The 18,362-nt window shown below is 42.1% G+C and overlaps 2 protein-coding genes across 3 annotated transcripts in view; one reads left to right on the top strand and one right to left on the bottom strand.

Annotated features, from left to right (window-relative positions):
• The window catches only part of ANKRD6 (ankyrin repeat domain 6), a 196,320-nt gene extending 183,154 nt beyond the window's left edge, over window positions 1-13,166 (top strand). Inside the window, exon 21 of the mRNA XM_031456036.2 lies at window positions 7,766-13,166. The gene's annotated coding sequence lies outside the window, so the exon portion shown is untranslated. The remainder of the gene's footprint in view (window positions 1-7,765) is intronic.
• The window catches only part of MDN1 (midasin AAA ATPase 1), a 139,620-nt gene that overhangs the window by 4,344 nt on the left and 116,914 nt on the right, over window positions 1-18,362 (bottom strand). For both annotated transcript variants that reach the window (XR_004138165.2, XM_064486858.1), the window contains exons 84-99: window positions 17,015-17,152; window positions 14,723-14,864; window positions 13,257-13,435; window positions 12,546-12,695; window positions 11,683-11,827; window positions 9,404-9,726; window positions 8,966-9,136; window positions 7,680-7,781; window positions 6,638-6,848; window positions 5,725-5,895; window positions 4,515-4,678; window positions 3,740-3,829; window positions 2,722-2,837; window positions 1,902-2,076; window positions 207-280; window positions 1-115 (exon numbers count right to left, since the gene is read on the bottom strand). Coding sequence is in view for 1 of the 2 variants with exons in the window: in XM_064486858.1 (XP_064342928.1) it covers window positions 1-115; window positions 207-280; window positions 1,902-2,076; window positions 2,722-2,837; window positions 3,740-3,829; window positions 4,515-4,678; window positions 5,725-5,895; window positions 6,638-6,848; window positions 7,680-7,781; window positions 8,966-9,136; window positions 9,404-9,726; window positions 11,683-11,827; window positions 12,546-12,695; window positions 13,257-13,435; window positions 14,723-14,864; window positions 17,015-17,152 (2,466 nt within the window). In the remaining variant the exon portion in view is untranslated. The remainder of the gene's footprint in view (window positions 116-206; window positions 281-1,901; window positions 2,077-2,721; window positions 2,838-3,739; window positions 3,830-4,514; window positions 4,679-5,724; window positions 5,896-6,637; window positions 6,849-7,679; window positions 7,782-8,965; window positions 9,137-9,403; window positions 9,727-11,682; window positions 11,828-12,545; window positions 12,696-13,256; window positions 13,436-14,722; window positions 14,865-17,014; window positions 17,153-18,362) is intronic.

Here is an 18,362-nt window from a genome sequence, read left to right as displayed (position 1 = left end):
CTGAGCAATCTTGGTTTTCTTTTGCTGGAATTTGCAGAGCCGCAGGATCTGGGACCCTGAGTAGTCACTGAACTGTTCATGGAATGGGTGTAACAGCTTTACAGACTCTCCAAAACTTAAGGGAGAAAAACCAAGTACAATGGGAGTTATTCTTTGTCATGCAAAAAAAGATTGGTTTTCCTAGTGGGATTAAAAGACACCCTTACCTGCACACTGCAATCTGACCCACTTCCAGAAGGGTTAGAGCATTTCCAATCACGGCCAAAGATTCAAAAGCAAGCTGTGAAATAGAAAGGTAAGAGCTGAAGGAATCAGAATATGCTCTATATCAGTGCCTTTCAACCTTATTTATACCAAGACTCCCATTAAAAAAAAAAATCACTTTTTTTTGGTATGGCATACAGGGGAACAACATCAATGAGGCTCTTCACAACCAATTCAGAGGCTGTGGTAGGCTTACACCCTGGCTAATACCACAAACACCAAAACCCAGTATCCATTACACCAGTAGGAAAGGTCTGCTCTAGAATTATCTAATAGAAATCAATCTTGAGAGAATTGGTCCATAAATTTTTAAGGTTTTTTTTCCCTTTTTGACTAGATAAAGTAATCTCTTACGGGTAAAGGATTTTAAAAACCAATTTATTTTAATCTATGCATAACTTACAGTATAGTTTTACAATTTAAATTCAACTAAAAAGATAATGCCATTTGCAGCAACATGGATGGACTTGGAGATCATCATTCTAACTGAAGGAAGCCAGAAAGAAAAATACCATCTGATACCACTTATATGTGGAATCTTGGAAAAGACACAAATGAACTCATTTACAAAACAGAAACAGACTCACAGACATAGAAAACAAACTCATGGGTTACGAGGGGGGAAGGGAGTGGGAAGGGATAAACTGGGAGTTCAAAATTTGCAGACACTAACTACTATATATAAAATAGATGAACAAGTTTCTATAGTACAGCACAGGGAACTATACTCAGTATCTTGTAGTAACCTACAATGAAAAAGTATGAAAACAAATGTATGTATGTATATGTATGACTGAACATTACACTGCACACCAGAAATTGACACATCGTAAACTGACTATACTTCAATTAAAAAAAAAAAGGTAACGAGGATACCTGCAGCAGTTAACATCTACTGGAGATATCAAGTGCTGGGCATTAAACTGAGTGCTCTACATACATTACCTCATTTAGCCTTCATAACTCTGAGTCTGAGGTAAGTATTGTTATTACCATTTTTGGGAAGGTAAAACAAGCTGCCCAAGGTCATGTGGTAGTAAGTGGGGAGTTGAGATCCAAGCCCAGGTTCAGAGGTTACACTAACTTTTTCCAGCAAAGCCTGTGTATAGACTTCAGGTTGCTTATTGGCTTGTGCTGGATAATAACATCACCGCAAAACCCACCACCACTCTTCAGTGTCCATGATGGTGGGTGGGTTCGTAAGTGATCCTACCCAGGCTCCTAAGCCTTGTTAATACCGAGAGAACACTAACTCTACACAGGCTTAAACAAACGTATATTGAAGACATTTTTTTAAAAAATCAAGGATATCCAGATATTATGTTGTGCATGGTCTTAAGGAATACAGTACACTGCTTTCGTAGGAAATAAACATTGTCAGGTTTACTTATTCTGCAGCTAGACAACAGAATGGCAAGGCTAGGAACACAACAATTTAGAAGACTTATGATAGGAAGAGACCAATATGTGAGACATTCTGAAATTGCCCTTCTGAACTCTTCTTAAAGTTAGGTCTTCTCAAACACGGTATCACATTCTCAGAACCAACTAATTGGTATTTTAAAGTGTGTTTTGCTAGATCATATTTAACACATTTGGGTGGCCCATCCAACTGCCCCTACACTTCTCGTCCTTACCTGTTTCGTGTGGTTGTCTACCATGCTGGAAGAGTCATCGATAGCCAAACAAATCTGATACTGGCGTTTACTGGGCTTGGTCCTTCGAAGCCAAATCTTGTCTTTCCGGAACTGACTAGCAATGTATGGAATGACCTTCCGCATGTTCAGTCGCTTCCCAGTTCGATAGTCTCCTCTGTTACATTTAACCAGACAGGACAGAGATTAATTAAGTGCTCATCACTTGATAATTTTTTTAAAGGATAATATTACATTAATAATATCTTATAGCCAATTATAGCAAATAACCAGTAACCTGGCGCAATGAAGTGTTACTGTCAACTGAGATCATTAAGGGCCGGGATCATCTTGATGAGCAGCCAGAAGAACTGGATATGTATGTGGCAATAATAATTAGGTCCTTTTAGAAAATTTAAAGGTTTTTAAAATTAGAAAAAAAAAGTTTGCATTGAGTATTAAGTCTTGGATTCTCTTTCTGTTCTAAAACTATGCCTTTGGACACATCTTTGAAAAGATCTACATGAGTAACGCATGCAGCAGTGAGTAACCCAACATGCAGACAGTGAGCGGCATGTACACCCACAGGCTCGGCCAGTCTTCCCATCAGATGTTAAGAAACTGCATTCACACTGAACTTCACAGAAGCTTTTGTGGAAGACGTAACATGACAACAAGGCAAGAAGACCATACTGGTGCCTGTGCAGCAGAAATGGCCACCAAGACACCAGCACCATAAGCTGTTAGGTGCTCAGCTCAGCGGCAAGGATGACACTGCCATCTTTCCAGGGCACTGTGAGCGCATGCAACAGAGAAGACTTACCTCAGTTTGGCTGCCTGGGTGGGCTCTAGTATGAGACGAAGCTGTTCGCACAGCTGTTGTGAAAGAGGCGCAGTTAGGACCAGGTAGCTCTGCCACATCTCGGCTGCGGCCTTCTCCTGTGACGACAGCAACAGCATGGCACCCTCAGAACGTCAGAGCCAACCAGAGTCACGACAGCAAGATGAAGGGAAGTGGCAGAAAATGGCTTGTGTGTATTTTCCCAACAAAAGTACTTTAAAGTGTCTCTCAGCAAGTTGCCATCTACTTCACTTGGTCAAAAACGTCTCCTCTAAACCCCTCCTCCAAAACACCTCAGTTCCAATGAGAATGAAACAACAAGGCAGTAAAATATTGTAAGTCATGACCAAATCAGTGCCTTGTCACGTCACTTACGAAGAGGATGTGACGTATACTCTTTTCGTGGAGAGGGAGCTGTGATGGGCAATTTTGGTGCCAGGAGATCCAGCAACTTAATCATGGGTTCTCAGAGCCATGTTTCAAAAGTAGAAGTGACAAGTGAGTGCAAATCTCTCACATAATACACTCAGCAGTGTGCACAGCTCCATGGGTCTCGTTCCGTCCCCCTCCCTTATGGCAGAACAGTCAATACACATGCAGTGAGAATGATGATAATAGACACAAAATTAAAATGTGTGTACATACAGTAAATCTAGGATGCAGAGTCACTAACAGTGAAGCTTCTGGTTAACCTACACTGCCACACCCCATCAGCTGGTGATATTCTACGTGGCCTATTCCAACCACTGTCACATCTATTATGTCCATTACAGGGTGAGCAACAGAAGTTAAAGAAACACATCAGCTTCTGTGTTTTAATTAAGCTACAGATCTAGTGGCAAAGCAGGCAGAAAGCAAAGGGTAGATGTAGACTTCACAACTGTAATTATATTCTCCATATACTCGGTCATTTTTACAAAGGTAATTGGGGTTAAGAACATATTAAGTGTTGTATCTTAAAACACAAAAGTCAAGATATTTTGTAAGACCAGGGACTTACTTCTTCTGGGTTTCCAGATTCGTGTGGCTGCCATGTTTCCAGCTGTCTCTCCAGCTCCTGTCTTAGTTCATTGACATCTTTTAAGAAAGGCTAAGAGGGAAAAACCACAAATGAGAGGCGACCCAGGTTGGAATCACCAACTTCCCCTGCAGCATGAGCTCCAAATACATACCCCTGGGATGCAAAACCTGAGCAAATTTAATGGCAGAGTAAGATGCCAGACAACCATTCTTCTGGTTCCCATATTGTAGAGATATGACAGATAAAGGAAATTTTAACGTTTATAAATCCATCCCAGTAAAACAAAAACAAAATTCCCATGAAGATATCAATAATGAAAATATCCAGTGATTAATCCAGACTGCCACTGTCACACAATTAGGGGAAAGAACTCAGCTCACTGGTTCCTCCTAAATGTGGACAGATTCTTACTACTGAACCAACATAACCTGAACTGTCCTTCAGACTCCTCACATGAGGCTGGTGGACATGACAAGAGTAGATGTGAGGGCCAGAGGCCGAGGACCAGACCCACCATCATGGCTGGGCCAGGGCAGGGACCACCCACAGTGACCCTGGGTTAACTATTACAATAGTGTTACCTGCTCAGAGAACACCTCTCAAACCAATGGTATTCCTAAAACAAACTGGTAAGGATATGATACCCCCAAAACCACCACATGCTGTATAAAGTTCTAAAAATAAAGACCTAAAAGCAACTGATAACTACATTTGGTCAACTTATTAAAGCAGCCGTCTGTGAAAGTTTTAGGACCTGGAAAGTCGTGTCCACAAGGAACTGATGGGCTGTATGAATGGCTGACTCTCGGCTTCTCTCTGGTTTCTCATTCTCTGTCTCCTTGTGGGATGTGTCTGTCCTGGGGTCTTGGTCTTCCTCTGTTTTACCAGTTTGGGTCTCCATCTCCATCTCTTCAAAGCCTGTTTTCATACAGGGACAGTTTTACTCACCATAATGTCTACATGAAGACTGAGCCTTCACAGTGCTGTGTCAGTCCTAACAATCACGCAGGCTTCCCTCATTCACCCCTCGGCACGTTAACACACGCCGGCTCCCGTGTCTTTTCTCTGAGACAGTCATCAGCAGTTCTTACTCCCTTAACTTCCCCTTCTCCCCACTGTGGTGCTGAAGGCAGTGTTCTGGGAGGGGAGGCTGCTTTACCCTGATAGGCCTCATAGAGCTGTGTGATCTGTTAAATTATGTACATGCAGAACTTTGACAAAAGTAAAAACTAAAATAAAAATCATAGTTCCATTTTACAGATGTGGAGGTTGAGGCAAATTGTTCATCTGAAATTGAGAGAAAGTCTGGATTTGAATCTAGGAGGGTCTAACCATAGAGCTGTGTCTTTCCCACTGTCACATAATGGCCGGGCAGCCAGCCGTTCTAACACCCCTGAGAGGAAGGAAGCAGAAGAAAAAGTATTTGAACTTGGCAAGTTCTTTTGAATGTGCATTTATACCACTACTGAGAAAGTTTATTTTTTCATGTGTTGAATGCATTAAATAAATAAACTGCCTGTAACAGCACTTGGTCAGCTATGAAATGGAACTGTATGTAAGAAGTTTGGTTACTTTCTCACTCGATTTTTTTACATATTTTACTGCATTTTATGCTAATATTTTATAATTTCATATAATTTCATATTATTTCTCTAATAATCAAGAACATATGTTCTTATCACAACTGGACTAAGTGTACTATTCTGTTTTCTTCTACATATTTAAAGAGGACTGCTGGGATTTTGTCTGAAACTGAAGTTTCAAGGGTCTCCTGTAACACTACTCCTCTACCCTTCTATCCCCAAACGAAATATGTATCGTGAAATGATCATAGGCACATTAGTATCTAAGCCATGGGTTAGGACATGGAAAAGAACAGACCAGACTCGACAGTACAAGAGAAGTGGCAGACTTTCTAAGTCAGAGAGCTTAAGGGGGAGGGATGTGTTCTCAGTGGGACTCACCCGGGCGTGCCATGGTCCCCAACTTGACCTCCTCTGGTCTCAGCTGCTCTGTGTCCACTGCTCTGAGCTCCTCCTGCTCCTCCGTGTCCATGAAGGGATCCTGTGTCTCCTCCTCTTCCGGAGCCTTGTTGGAGTCCTTAGCAGATTGTTGCTGCTCCATGCTGGCCACATCTGCCAACAAAGGGCACACACACTTAAAAAGCCTAGATCTTTGCAGAACAAAGTCATCGTGTGCTTTTGGTCTAGTTTCCAAAATTCTACTAATGCTGGTTCTGTCACTGACTAGCTACGTGGCCTGGATGCAGTACTTGGCTTGTCTGTGACCTGCTGATCTAACTGCCTGTTCTCTACCCAGGGAGAGGGAGAGTGATTCACTGCAGAGCAGTCATCTCTGCACCATCCTCACAGGTGCGCATTACCAACACCAGCTCACATACTAGGGCTGGAAGCAGTGAATAGCTGCCAGGAGAACAAGAAGGGGAGACTGAGTGATGACGGACTACTCTCTTATGCTGAGATTTTTTTCTCCCCTTTTCACTTATGGGAAGAACACTCAAGTTCACAGCTCCCACCACTGCAGGGAGCGACCTCGAGGGGATGAAGAAGAAACGTCCATGTCTCAGAATCCCTGAGATCACTGCTGGGTTTGGATACAGCCAGCAGTTACCAAGGATATTTAAAAAGCTTGCACTAGACCCAGAAACTCTGAGCACTCAAACCCTGCACCTGGCTACAGATGCCTTTATGCCAAAAACAAATTATATTTCTGCACAGTTCTTATTAGAAGGAAACTAATTTTAAAAAGCCATTTCCCCTCCCCACTAAAATGAATTTGTAACAACACCTGACAGACACACAGCCTAAGCTCTCATAGAGCTGGGTGAGCAAAGGAGAAGCCCTCCCTGCTCCATACCGTAGGTCTGCGCATCATAGGGCGCGCTGCCTTGCTTAATGTGCTCAAATGCCTCCGCTGCCTCCACGTCCTCCACCTGGGCCTGCGGCTGGGCCGGGTCCTGCTCGGCGTGGCTGTCCGTATCCACAGTCTTCAGCCTCTTATGCACATGCTCATTGTGATCTCCCAAGGAGCGTTCATTGTCAGCCTGCCCAGGTTTCCTCTTAAAACTCTGTGGGGGAATATAAGGAAATTCATTAGACCCTTGTCTATAATGGCAAAAAGAGTAAAAATCACTGTAATATTCACCCTCAGGGGGCTGATTAAGTAAATCAGGTATAGCCATACAAGAGTGGAATTCAGTGTAGCTGTTAAGAATACTCAGCTCTCTAAATACATATACAGAGCAATCTCTGATACACCTTCATATCTGAAATAAAGGCAAGGAGGCAAAAAAAAACCCCAAAACCCCTCTCACATATAAATGTGCATACCACAAACATCCATAACATGCTGCTGATGCAAGAACATCTCCGAAAGAACACAAGACTGGTAGCACCAGTGTGCTCGGAGGATAGTCCCTTGGGTGGCTTGAGGACAGGGATAGGATGATGGAAGCTTTTAAGGGGATTGGTTTCTATATACTAATTTGTATCACATGCATGAATAGTGCCCATTAAAATTTTTTAATGCAAAAGAGTACGGACAATGAAAAGAGTTAAGACTGGTTGGTGCTGGGCAGCAACACACAACACTTGGCTCTTAGGCTCCAAAACAAGAACATGACAGGAACAGGTTCGAGAGAGAGAAAGAGAGGGTGTGTGGGGGTGGGGGTGTGGGGGGGGTGTGGGGGTGTGTGTGTCCGTCCCCGTGTCTCCACAGGAAGAAGCCCCAGCTGGGAAAGCCCCACAGTCCTGGCCTGCTCACCAAGGCTGCCATCATGTCTGGTAAGCTGGCAAAGGCTGGGAATATTTGGCTTTTTTTTTTTTTTTGAAACCGCTACATTTAGAGCACCATTTTACATGCAGCCTCCACGTAGGTTTAGCTGAAGAGTGATAGAGACCTGTGTGTTTTTCCTGGTGTGTTTCTGGGAGGCCAACCGGGCGATGAAGTTGGATTCATGGCCTTCTGCCTGGTTTGCATCCGCAGCTCCACTCCCATGTTCCTGTGAAATCCAAGCCATAAAAGGATGAAGGAGGAGAAAGCTATACAAGCACCTGGCTATAGACTGCACTGCACACCACTCCTCTCACCATTACTCCCATCCCAGCATCCAGCATCATACGCAGTTGGTCTTCTGTATCCGCGGACACAGAGGGCCCGCTGTACCAAGCCATTTTATATACAGGTCTTGCACAGCCATGGATTTTGGTATCTACAGGAGTCTCGGAATCAATCCCTCTCAGACCCCAAGGAATGACTGTAACCACACCAGCTCTGGAACTCACCCACGACTAAGGCCTGGCCTGTGGGCAGAAACAGGAGCATCTAGATCCAATCTGTTACCCTCTTGGTTGGCGCCACTTTTGCAGCGCTGGTTAGCTCCTTGTCTACAGGAGGTAATGGCTTACTCTGAAGACCTCGATTAAAAACCTGGCTTCATCACCAACCAGCATGTACCCTTGACATTGTTATTTAACTTTACTGGGACTTACTTAATTCAGATATAAGTGTCTTATCTTGTAGGGCCACTGTGAGAACGTACTGAAGTAATGAAACGCTCAGCACCTAATGCGTGCTCAGTGAATGGGGTGGAGGGGTTATGAGAAGTATAAACTGTTTGTTTTTTTTTTTAAGTATAATCTGTTTTAATTATTGCTGGAAAAAAAACCAAGGGCTTGGAGAGGCCAAGGGAGTTGTCCAGAGTGACCACTGAGCAGCAGGTCCTCTGGCTTCCAGTGCTCCCCTGAGGCCAGCCTGTGCCCCGACTGTGGCCACAACAGACGCAATGCTCCCCATCAATGAAAGAAGAGGTGAGAAGCCTGGTGAACCAGCAAGGAAAGGGGAAGCACAATTAGAAGCATATTACTGCATGAAGTCTAGATTCAGCCTTTCTATCCTTAGGAGCTTTCTGAAAAATTATATGAATCTGATTGCCCACAGAGAGCTCTAATAACTTTTCTCATTAAGCACATCCTTTACAGTGTGCAGCAAATATTCTGGGGTTTGTTCTGGGAGGCATATAAAAATAGATGTAAGGTCCATTTTCTCAAAGAATAGGAAATATTTTAGATGTCAACAATGAAAAACACCTCATGTGAATCAACTACTGTTAAACAGAACATGATTTCGGGCAGGGAGAAGGGACCCCCTAAGAGACAGCTGGCGGAGGCAGCGAGGGCCTCTCACCTCCTTCCCCTGCTCCTTCTCGGGCGCGGCCCCGGCCAGCTCCACCGCCTGCGCGCTCTGCACACTCTCCAAGCCTGTCTGCCCGCAGGAGTCACGCTCTTTCCTCTCTGTGGCCTCTGGCACCTGCTCCTCAGTGTCAGAATTCTCCCCTTCTTCTTCTTTTTCTTGCTTCTACAGGGAAAGCAAACATGGCATTAAATGCTCTGGGGGAAGAACACGAGGTGGGGCCCTGCAACAAGCAGGCACCCCCCCTTCCCTCATTACCACAGGAGTCTGCAGGGAGGGGATCAGCCACAGAGGGTCTTAAACAGAAACTGAAAGCTGCTTGGCAGCACCACCTGGTCATGAAAAGTATCTTAAGAGATTTTCTAGCGGGAGTAAGGTCATTTCTTCTCACTGTTGTTATTTTCAATAGAAGTCAGGCCAGACACACAATACCTGAGGCTGGAGACCTTGGTCCACAGGGATGTGACTGTCTGCACTCTCCTCACTGGAGTCCTTGTCCTCTGCAGATGGCTGCTCCTCCTCGGAGTTTTCTTCAGGATGCTGGGTGGCATCCTCGTCTTGGTCATCAGCTCCCATGTCCATCTCTTCCTCCGGCTCCACCTGGTCCTCCTCCCCGTGGCCTTCCTCAGGCTCGTGTGGGCTCTGACCTTCACCTTCACTCTGGCCAGTCTCAGTCTCTTCGTTTAGTGCCTCAGCTTCTCGATCTGTTTCTTCATTATCCATTGGTTTTTCTTTAATCTCCAAAGGATTCTCTTCTGGACAGGTGAAACAAAAACAAGGAGCACAGAATTTCAAAACCAAACAATATGATTTCTTCAGATGAGATGCAGTTACACAAGTGTTTTATCATTATTCTCAAACCAGGAGTTGGCAAACTATGGCCCTTGGGCCAAATCTGGCCCTCCACATATTTCTGTAAAGTTTCATTGTAACACAGCCGCATCCATTCGCTCACCCTCCATCCTGTCTGTACTGCCCAGGGCTGCTTTCATACTGCAAAAGCAGAACTGAGTGTTTGCGACCTCTGGTGCAGCTTATGGTCTGCAAAGACTAGAATGTTTATTATCTGACTATTCACAGAAAATTTTTGCCTACATCTGCTCTAAACCGTACTTACAACTGTTTACATACAACTGTTTGGATGGTGCATTTCATTAAAGAATAGTAACCGATCCACTAAAAAATCCTAAAAACCACAACAATAGGAGTATTTTAGAACAGATAGGAAATGCCAGTCTAATTTTCAGTTATCATTGGGAATAACTGGTGGACATCAGACTTCACCATACACAGAAAATACAACATGCATTCACATGGGAATAATCTTATTTGAAAATGACTTATTTATTTAAAGAGCTTTTCTATACTTTGGACACTTTAGAAATCAGTTATATTGTTAGCAAAAAAATATTTTAAAATAATTGCTTCCTAGTTTATATACACAATAGGTTAAAACAAACCTGGATATTTTTCTAGGGCAAAGAGCTTATTAGAAAACCAGTGGATTTTAATTTTCTTAATCTTATGCTTGCTTGGTTGTTGAATTTAAGGTTGAAGTCAGATTGCAAAATTAAAAGGCAATGAAACGGCCTCAGAAGCAACAACTTAACTACATTTAAAAAGTAAACCAGAGAGTCACAGAGCAAAGAATGTTCTAACCACAAAGAAAGCCTGTTATCAAATCCTTAACCAAATGGTGTTGTTAAATATTAAATTCACAAATTTAACCAACAAATTATTTTTAATAACCAAATACTTTAAACATGAAAAATGCATTTTAAATTTAGGAGAGCCATATACTCACCTCCTAGATTTAGCAGATGTTAACATTTTGCCATAAATGTATCAAATTTCTGTCACTTTTTAAGAAACAAACGGTTTACAACTATCTGGATTCTGGATGCCTTCACCCTTCCTACTTCCTCAGAGGTCAAACATTTCTTTTCTGTGCTTTCATACATTTGATGACTCCATAAACACCACATAGTATTGTTTCTTGTATTAAATTTTTACATAAACAGTACCTTTCATTTATTCTTTTGTAACTTGTTATTTTTGTTCCACTGTGGTGTTTTCATTAGCTTTCTAAATATGTAACTGACTCACTAAGAAGCAGGAAGAGGCTGCCCCGTCTCTCCGTCTGGTTACTCACCATGAGGGGGGCCTCAGCTACGGTAGCATCTCCCACACGGTGCTTCCAATACCAGAAAGCACCCCCTATGGGAGTCACACTCGGTTGAACAGTGGGTGACACAGGCACTAGGTTACTGTCACATGCCATGTGATTTCTCTTGGGATTTTCAGTTTCACTTCCCACTATGATTTTATATTTCAGACTAAACACACAACATAAGCACAACAATCAATAACTGAAACAGTCATTTCCCTGGAAAGCAGTCACTGGGCTCCGCGAGAGGCCCGGCTCTCCGCAGACTGCGTATGTTTACATCAGCCCAGGAGGCGGGCCACGGTGATGGCACCACCCCGCACAGCAGCCCTGGAACCCAGGACGGGATGACACGAGTGACAGAGACCTGCTGGCTTCCAAGCATTAGGTCTGCTTAGAGGAGAAACACGACAAAGAAAAAGCAATTTTCTCAAACTGGAATTGAGCTGCTGACCAGACGTGATCATGACCTAGCCACAACACTGGCCTGAAAAGAAATTTTCAATGACTTCCAACTGGGTTCCTTAGATTTTGAAAGACACACCTTCTCCTTCGTGGTCTGTGTCCTCACTGCCATCCTTGTCTTCACTGTCCAGGTTCAAGTCATCCGGAATGTCCAAGGCCTCAGGTTCTGGCAGTTTTTCCTGGTTGCCATGGTAAGGGTCCACTTCATTCTCATCGTATTCCCTCTTTGGATAATGGAGAGAACAGGGAAAAAAAATAAAAAACTTTTTTAAAAAGTAGCTTTCACATATAATTAGCTCTAAGCACAGCCGACCCTTGAACAACACAGGTCTGAATAGTGTGGGTCCACTTACACGGACCACTTATGTGGATTTCTTTCAATAAATACATGCTGCACAGGTCTGTAGTTGGTGGAACCCGGGGACGCAGAGGGTCAACTGTAAGTTACGGGCAGATTTCCAGCCTCGCAGGCGGTCAGTGCCCCTAATGCCCAGGTTGTTCGAGTGAGGGTCAACTGTAGTTATGTTGAGAGAATACAATATCTCTTCCCTAAAATTACCAGCACACATTAGAATGTTACTAATATTTTTAGAATTCTCATGTTTTCAAAATTTCAAATTTCACTTTCTGTGCACGTTCTGCACTGAAAAGTTTTGTGTTACTTAATCTTGAAGAAGAAACTGAAGTTTATAGGAAGAAATACAAAAAAGGATTTAGCTTCTAAACTATAGCACAAGCCCAAACAGCATGAAGACCACCTCACTGGTAACCAGGAGTAAACTACTTTATGTCTGGTTCATAAGCTCTGTTGCACATTCTTTTATGAGGCAGCGGGAAAACAAATGATAAGTAGGAAGAAAACGTCCTGAGCCCTTGGAGCTATGCGTCGCAGGGGCCTTGGCCTTGAGTCAGGGGAGCAGATCGGTTTTGAATCCTCTTTACCTCGTCTATCTGTTCATTAATTTTATCTTGGCCTTGTCCCTCATCATCAGCTGCTGCTTCTTTTTCTTCCTTCTTATCTTGCTGGTTTTTATCTCTGTTTGACTTCCCAGCATCTAAGTTGTCATCTTTAGCAACAAGTTCAGAATCTTCCTAAATGGCAGAGGAAGAAAAAACAAAATCATCAGTCTTGATCTAAAAAGCTGTTTTTACATAGGTTGACTCCAGCTAATGCAGCTCTTAGACTGTCATTTCTGCCTGGGCCAATCCCATAAACATCCAGCTGACAGGGCGTATGTGGTCCTGTAAGGAAGGGTCCGGGTCTAAGCGGAGGGCGGGAGTAAGAGCAGGTGTGTGAACGGCAGGCCGGTGGAGCTGTGCTGCTGTGTCATCACACCCAGCCCAGGGTCCCCTAAGCTAAGAGCTGGGGAAGTTCAGTGGCCAACAGCAGAATCAGAGTGTCTACAGTGAGTTTTACCACTTCCCTCCTCCATAACACTTGAGGTGGCTCAGGTCAGGCTACTCTTTTAGATCTGAATACAATTAATAACATAGCAAAGAACAATGTAGGAAAAAAAAAAAAAATGGAAGAAACAGAAGAAAAAAAAAAACCGAGACAGAAAAGGAAGAGCAGTGAACGACGGAGTGGTAGTTGGCAGGAAGACTGCCTCCCCTCAGCCTGGGGACTGTGCGATGGGGCAGTCTTTAAATTACCTCATCCATTCCTGGTCCTGTTTCTTCAGTTTTACTGTCTTCTTCCTCCTCCTCATCGTCCTCATCTTCGTCATCACCCCAAAGCCTCTCATCTAGTTTGTCAGCTTCCTCACCGTTCAGGTCACCCATCTGTTTATCCAGGTCTCCGCCCTCACTGTCTGATTTCTCATCATCCTCATCTGAAAGGGAAGACACTGAGCGTAGTTCGGCAGATCCCCAAACTGTGTGTGTGGGAGAGGCATGGACCCCTGCCTGACCTGGCGAGGGTCCTGCCTGGGGTTTACTGCCCGTTTCTACAGAACACCCTTCTAGAGCTCCTGAAGTAGTCCCACTGTGTTTTGCAAACTGTTTGGAGGAACAAGGAGGTCTACAATGTGTTATGTGAACAGACTGTAAGAAGGTAAGAAGGGTGGGGAATGGCTGTCAGGATGTCTAGTTCTGGTGCTGGCAGGATGTTCATCGTGGGACTCAGCAGCCTCACTGGGTTTTGGTTTCCTGTCTGTGAAATGATGAGACTGGACTACAACATTCCTCAGGTTCCTCCTCCATCTCCAACATACTATATACGTCAATGGTTTTATCCAACATCTCAAATCACGTGTCTAGCTCAATTCATCAGAATTATCTTGCTTTTGTCTTTGCGCAAGGTCTACTTTGATAAAGGTTAAACCCTTATGCTACTCAGGCAAGCATACACTCTTCTACTCTGAGGTCAACTATCATTTCTGCAAGATATTCACACTTACAATAAGACTCTATATTTCAAATTAAGCTTTAAACAGAAATTTAGGGCAACAGCTGAATTATGGTACAAACATGACATGATTAATGTGCTGTAAGAAATCATATTCTCAAATAACTGTTAATGACATGGAGTGTGGAACATTAAACGAAAACAGCAGGCTGTAGAAGTGTTCATGGTCTCTGCATGTGTGTGTACATACGCGTCATACAGGAAGAAATAACCCGAAATTTGTTAAGTGATTCGGGTGATAGGCCTAAAGGGTATCTTGCTATTTCATTCCTGCGTTTTTGTTCCAAATCATCTACAACAGACGTCTACTATTTTTGTAATTAGGGACAAAAATTACTTAAAAAAAAACAAAACAAAAACTACTCAGAACAATTTAATTTGAACTGAGAGCCAGGCTCTGTTAGGGCTCATCTCCTTGCTCTTCCAGATGTCCCCGAAGGGTACTGCTTGGCCACTGCTGCCAGCACACGAGGCAGCCAGACGTCAGTGTCTCTGTTTACTCAGAGAAGAATAATCTCCAAAACAGATCACAGCCTCCTGACTCGGTGGAGGTGGTGACGGTGCACGTGCGTGCTGACCTTTCCACCCGCAGTTATGCAGAGGAACCAACTTGTTCCAAGAGTGTAACAGGCTCTGTATTGAGGATCTGTATTTTCCTGGAGAAAATATTTATTTTTCAAAAACAAGAATGAAGTGATGGATAATCTCAAACCTTGTCCTTCAAGCTCCCCATCGTGCATTTTCCCATCAAAGTCTTCTGACATCTCGATGGCATTATCCTCGCCCTTAATGTCTGGTTTTGAGTCAGGATCTTCCTTATCCTTTTCTTGGCCCTTCTGAAATGTATCTTCTGCCTACATCAAAAAGCATTATAGAAAACACACATGAACACGGTAACTTTACTCATGTTTACTCAGCTCTAAATAGAATATAAATGTTGGGGTTTAGTGGTATAAAATTATCTCTGGGGAGAGAAAAGAGAACTAACAGAGATAATACACAAAATTTGTGACTTGCTTTAACATTTCTGTAGTTAATTTCCAGTTTTATTGCACATGTTATTAGAGAATATAGAATTTTATTGAGGTTTTCTTCATGTGAGTTTAAAAAAAAAAATCCAGAGATATTTTAAGACTGCATTCTGTCTGTAGGATAAAAAAATTCATCAGTCTTATTATATTGCCCATAAATTTAGTATCTATTTTGTCTCTGATATCTCATAGTCAGCACCACACTGTGAATATAATTTTCTTCACTTTTCCTTAAACTATATATTTCTACATAATTTAGGCAATATTTTGGGCAAATGATTCACGATTGTTACCTCCTTCATTAGGGCTAAATTTTAAAATGATAAAACCTCATTTTAAAAATTCTAAGCAAAACAGAAAGAGTAAGTTCCCCTGGCGCCATCTTCCTGCAAAAATCCTAATGAAGTTATCACCAGTGACATTCTGGAGCATCTTTTTATTCATAAGTCACCGATGGATACTTATAATACAGGTAATATGTATCAATACTTGCCTCCCAGCATCTTTTTAAACAAAAAAGGGATCATGCCGTACAAACTGTTTTGCAATCAGCTTCTCTTAAGTTAAAAAATGTCTCAGATAAATTTCCATGTTGATACATATAAACCTATCTCATTCTTATTAATCTGTAATATTGCTCTGCATGGATAGTATCATAATTTAAGTAATTCCCTCCTGATGAATATCTGGATTCTTTCACAATTTTCACCATTATAAATAAGGCTGTATCCTTGAATAAACACACCCCCTTTTATACATATTTATCTTCGACCCTTTTTAGCATTTCTGTAAGAAAACATGGAATTCCTTGGTCAAAGAATACCCACAATTTAAAATTTATTAGATACTGCCAAATTGTTTCAGTAGCCTTTTATCCCACTTAATGTTTTTTGCATTGGATTTGTACTTTTCTGTTAGGTTTACTTTTATCTTTTTCCCATTAACAAATTACTGTGTGCTGATTAAGTTAAATTTGAAATACAGAAAGGGCAAAGTAACAAATATATATAAAATGTATATTAGAACTCTACCACAAACACTAGCATTATTCTTTTGGTTTTTTATTTCTTTTCAGTTTTCCATTCAAAGGAAGACAGGAAGTTTGAATTGGTTTGCTCTTCTATTTTTCATAGTTATAACTATACTTAAATAGAAATTTACAGCCTGCTTTAAATTTAGAAGATAAGTGATAAAAAGAAATTCCACTACCTTTTATTTCTTCAAGTCATGGTTGATTAATCTAAATGACTAAGAGTAGCATGTTTTTCTTTTTAAATTTTTTTTTTTTTTTTTTTGCAGGGAGAGATAATTAGGTTTTACTTAATTATTTTTAGAGGTGGTACTGGGGATTGAACCCAGGACCTTATGTATGCTAAGTATGCCCTCTACCACTTGAGCTATATACCCTCTCCCCCTAAAAGTAGTATGTTAAAAAAAAAAATTGCTTCCAACTAAGACTGGAACTTAAAAAAGCAACACAACAGTCTTAGTCCAAAGAATCTAAGTATTTCAAAGGCATGCTTGATACCAACTAAAAAAGGATGTAAATTTTAAAATTTTAACATGTCTTAAAGGCACACAACAATAAAACCTATTAATAGCAAACACTGGCATTGTTTTTAAATGCAATTACCACTTAAAATAGCCAAGCTTTTTATCCTTAAATGAACCGATAACCAAAAATACTCTCTAGAAAATCATCAGCAAAAATCTCCCCATTTAAAATAAAAAATAAAAAATTTTTAAATCATTTGTCTCCTAAATTATAGCTGAGCTGCAAAGTTCCTTTCTGTGTGGTCTTTATGCTTTTTATTTACACCCACTCCCCAAGCTCTAGTATTCTTAGGGTACCGAGACCGCAGTTTGAAAACCATTAACCTAGTAGGAAAATATATGTAATTTAAATATTGAAAAAGGAAAAAGGAGCGAGCTCCTGTAAACTATATACAAATTTCACACACGTGAAGACATACCTGCTCTTCATTTTCTATCTTGTCACTCACATCCTTCATGCCCTCGCCTTCTCCAATTCCACCTCCCTCGTAGTCATGGAACTCAGTTGCTCCCTCTCCTGCTGAATCCTCCATAAATTCTTTGGGCAGGCAAAAGCCCTTGGAAATGGAAAGAGTGGAAGTTAGGTACAAAAGTAAAAAGCCAGGGGGCGGCATGGGGGGTGTGTGATTTCCGTTCCTTCCTACAGGAAAAAATACTATAAACAAAAGATTAACTGTTTTCTAGTTCAGTATTTTAGATCTCATGGAAGTACAGTAGGCTTCTGACATTCCTTTCTTCCTTGGTGATACTTGCAGTTTCAAAGCTTGACATCAGATTTAATACATGAGGTGTGGACTTAGTGGAGGCCTCTGGGGCATAGTAATCTGTTATTTTGCCAAGACAAAAATCTGAATGAAGTACTCTAGGATGGTATTTGGGAGGAAGTGGGGGTGGAGGTAGGGTGTAGAACCTCTTTAAACACTAAAAAATATGCCTTCCTCCCAGCTCTTGAAGTAAATCTGTCACTCCCAGGGAACATAACTGGACTGGGCTGTCTGCTGCCAAGGCACCTGGCACCCAGCATGGCACGGGGTCTAGAGTTAAGAACAAGGTCAGACACAGCAATACCTGTGAAGAGTTAACTGTGCTTCATGTTGGAAAACTGCCTGTAAAGAAAGATCAACTACTAGCGTGTGGTGCAAAAGTGAATAGAAAAAGAAGTAAAACAGTGGCTTTCAGACATTTTAGCAGAGGAAATACAAGCTATCAAGATATCTGTCAATCCGAGGATGAGCAGGTATTACAAATAAGCTGTCAACTAGCAAGACCAAGATCTGAGACCAGCAGACACTGATCATGACCTGGTTACACTGAAGCAGCTTCCAACGGGTTCGGTGCTTTAGTCACAACAAAGGTCTATTACCCTAGCGCTGTGTCTAATCCACTTCCAAGTGCCCTCAGCACTCCTCACGAAGGATATGAATACAACTCGGACACTTGTAAAATTAAGGGACAGGCAAACTCACCTTCAGGATGTATATTAGAAAGCTGATTAAAGATACATTTTGATTAAAATAGTGATATACATTGTAAAGAAATATGTTTAGATGCAGAATAAACCAGAGGAAGGAGACTCAGATGTCCCTCTGCGGGGCACATTACTACAGCAGCTGCAGCTGTGACAGCCACTGGGCTCCCAACACTTTGCTTATATCAGAACCACTTCTACCCTCACACCCTTACCCCAGAACACCTGGGTCTGACAGGCCAAAGCCACTCTAGAACCTGTCAGACAAGAGCAATGGTGCAAGTGGACAAAGTAGCTGA

The sequence above is a fragment of the Camelus dromedarius genome, chromosome 6, assembly GCF_036321535.1.
Source record: "Camelus dromedarius isolate mCamDro1 chromosome 6, mCamDro1.pat, whole genome shotgun sequence".
Classification (NCBI taxonomy): Eukaryota; Metazoa; Chordata; class Mammalia; order Artiodactyla; family Camelidae; genus Camelus; species Camelus dromedarius.
This window is presented reverse-complemented; position numbering and strand designations above follow the sequence as displayed.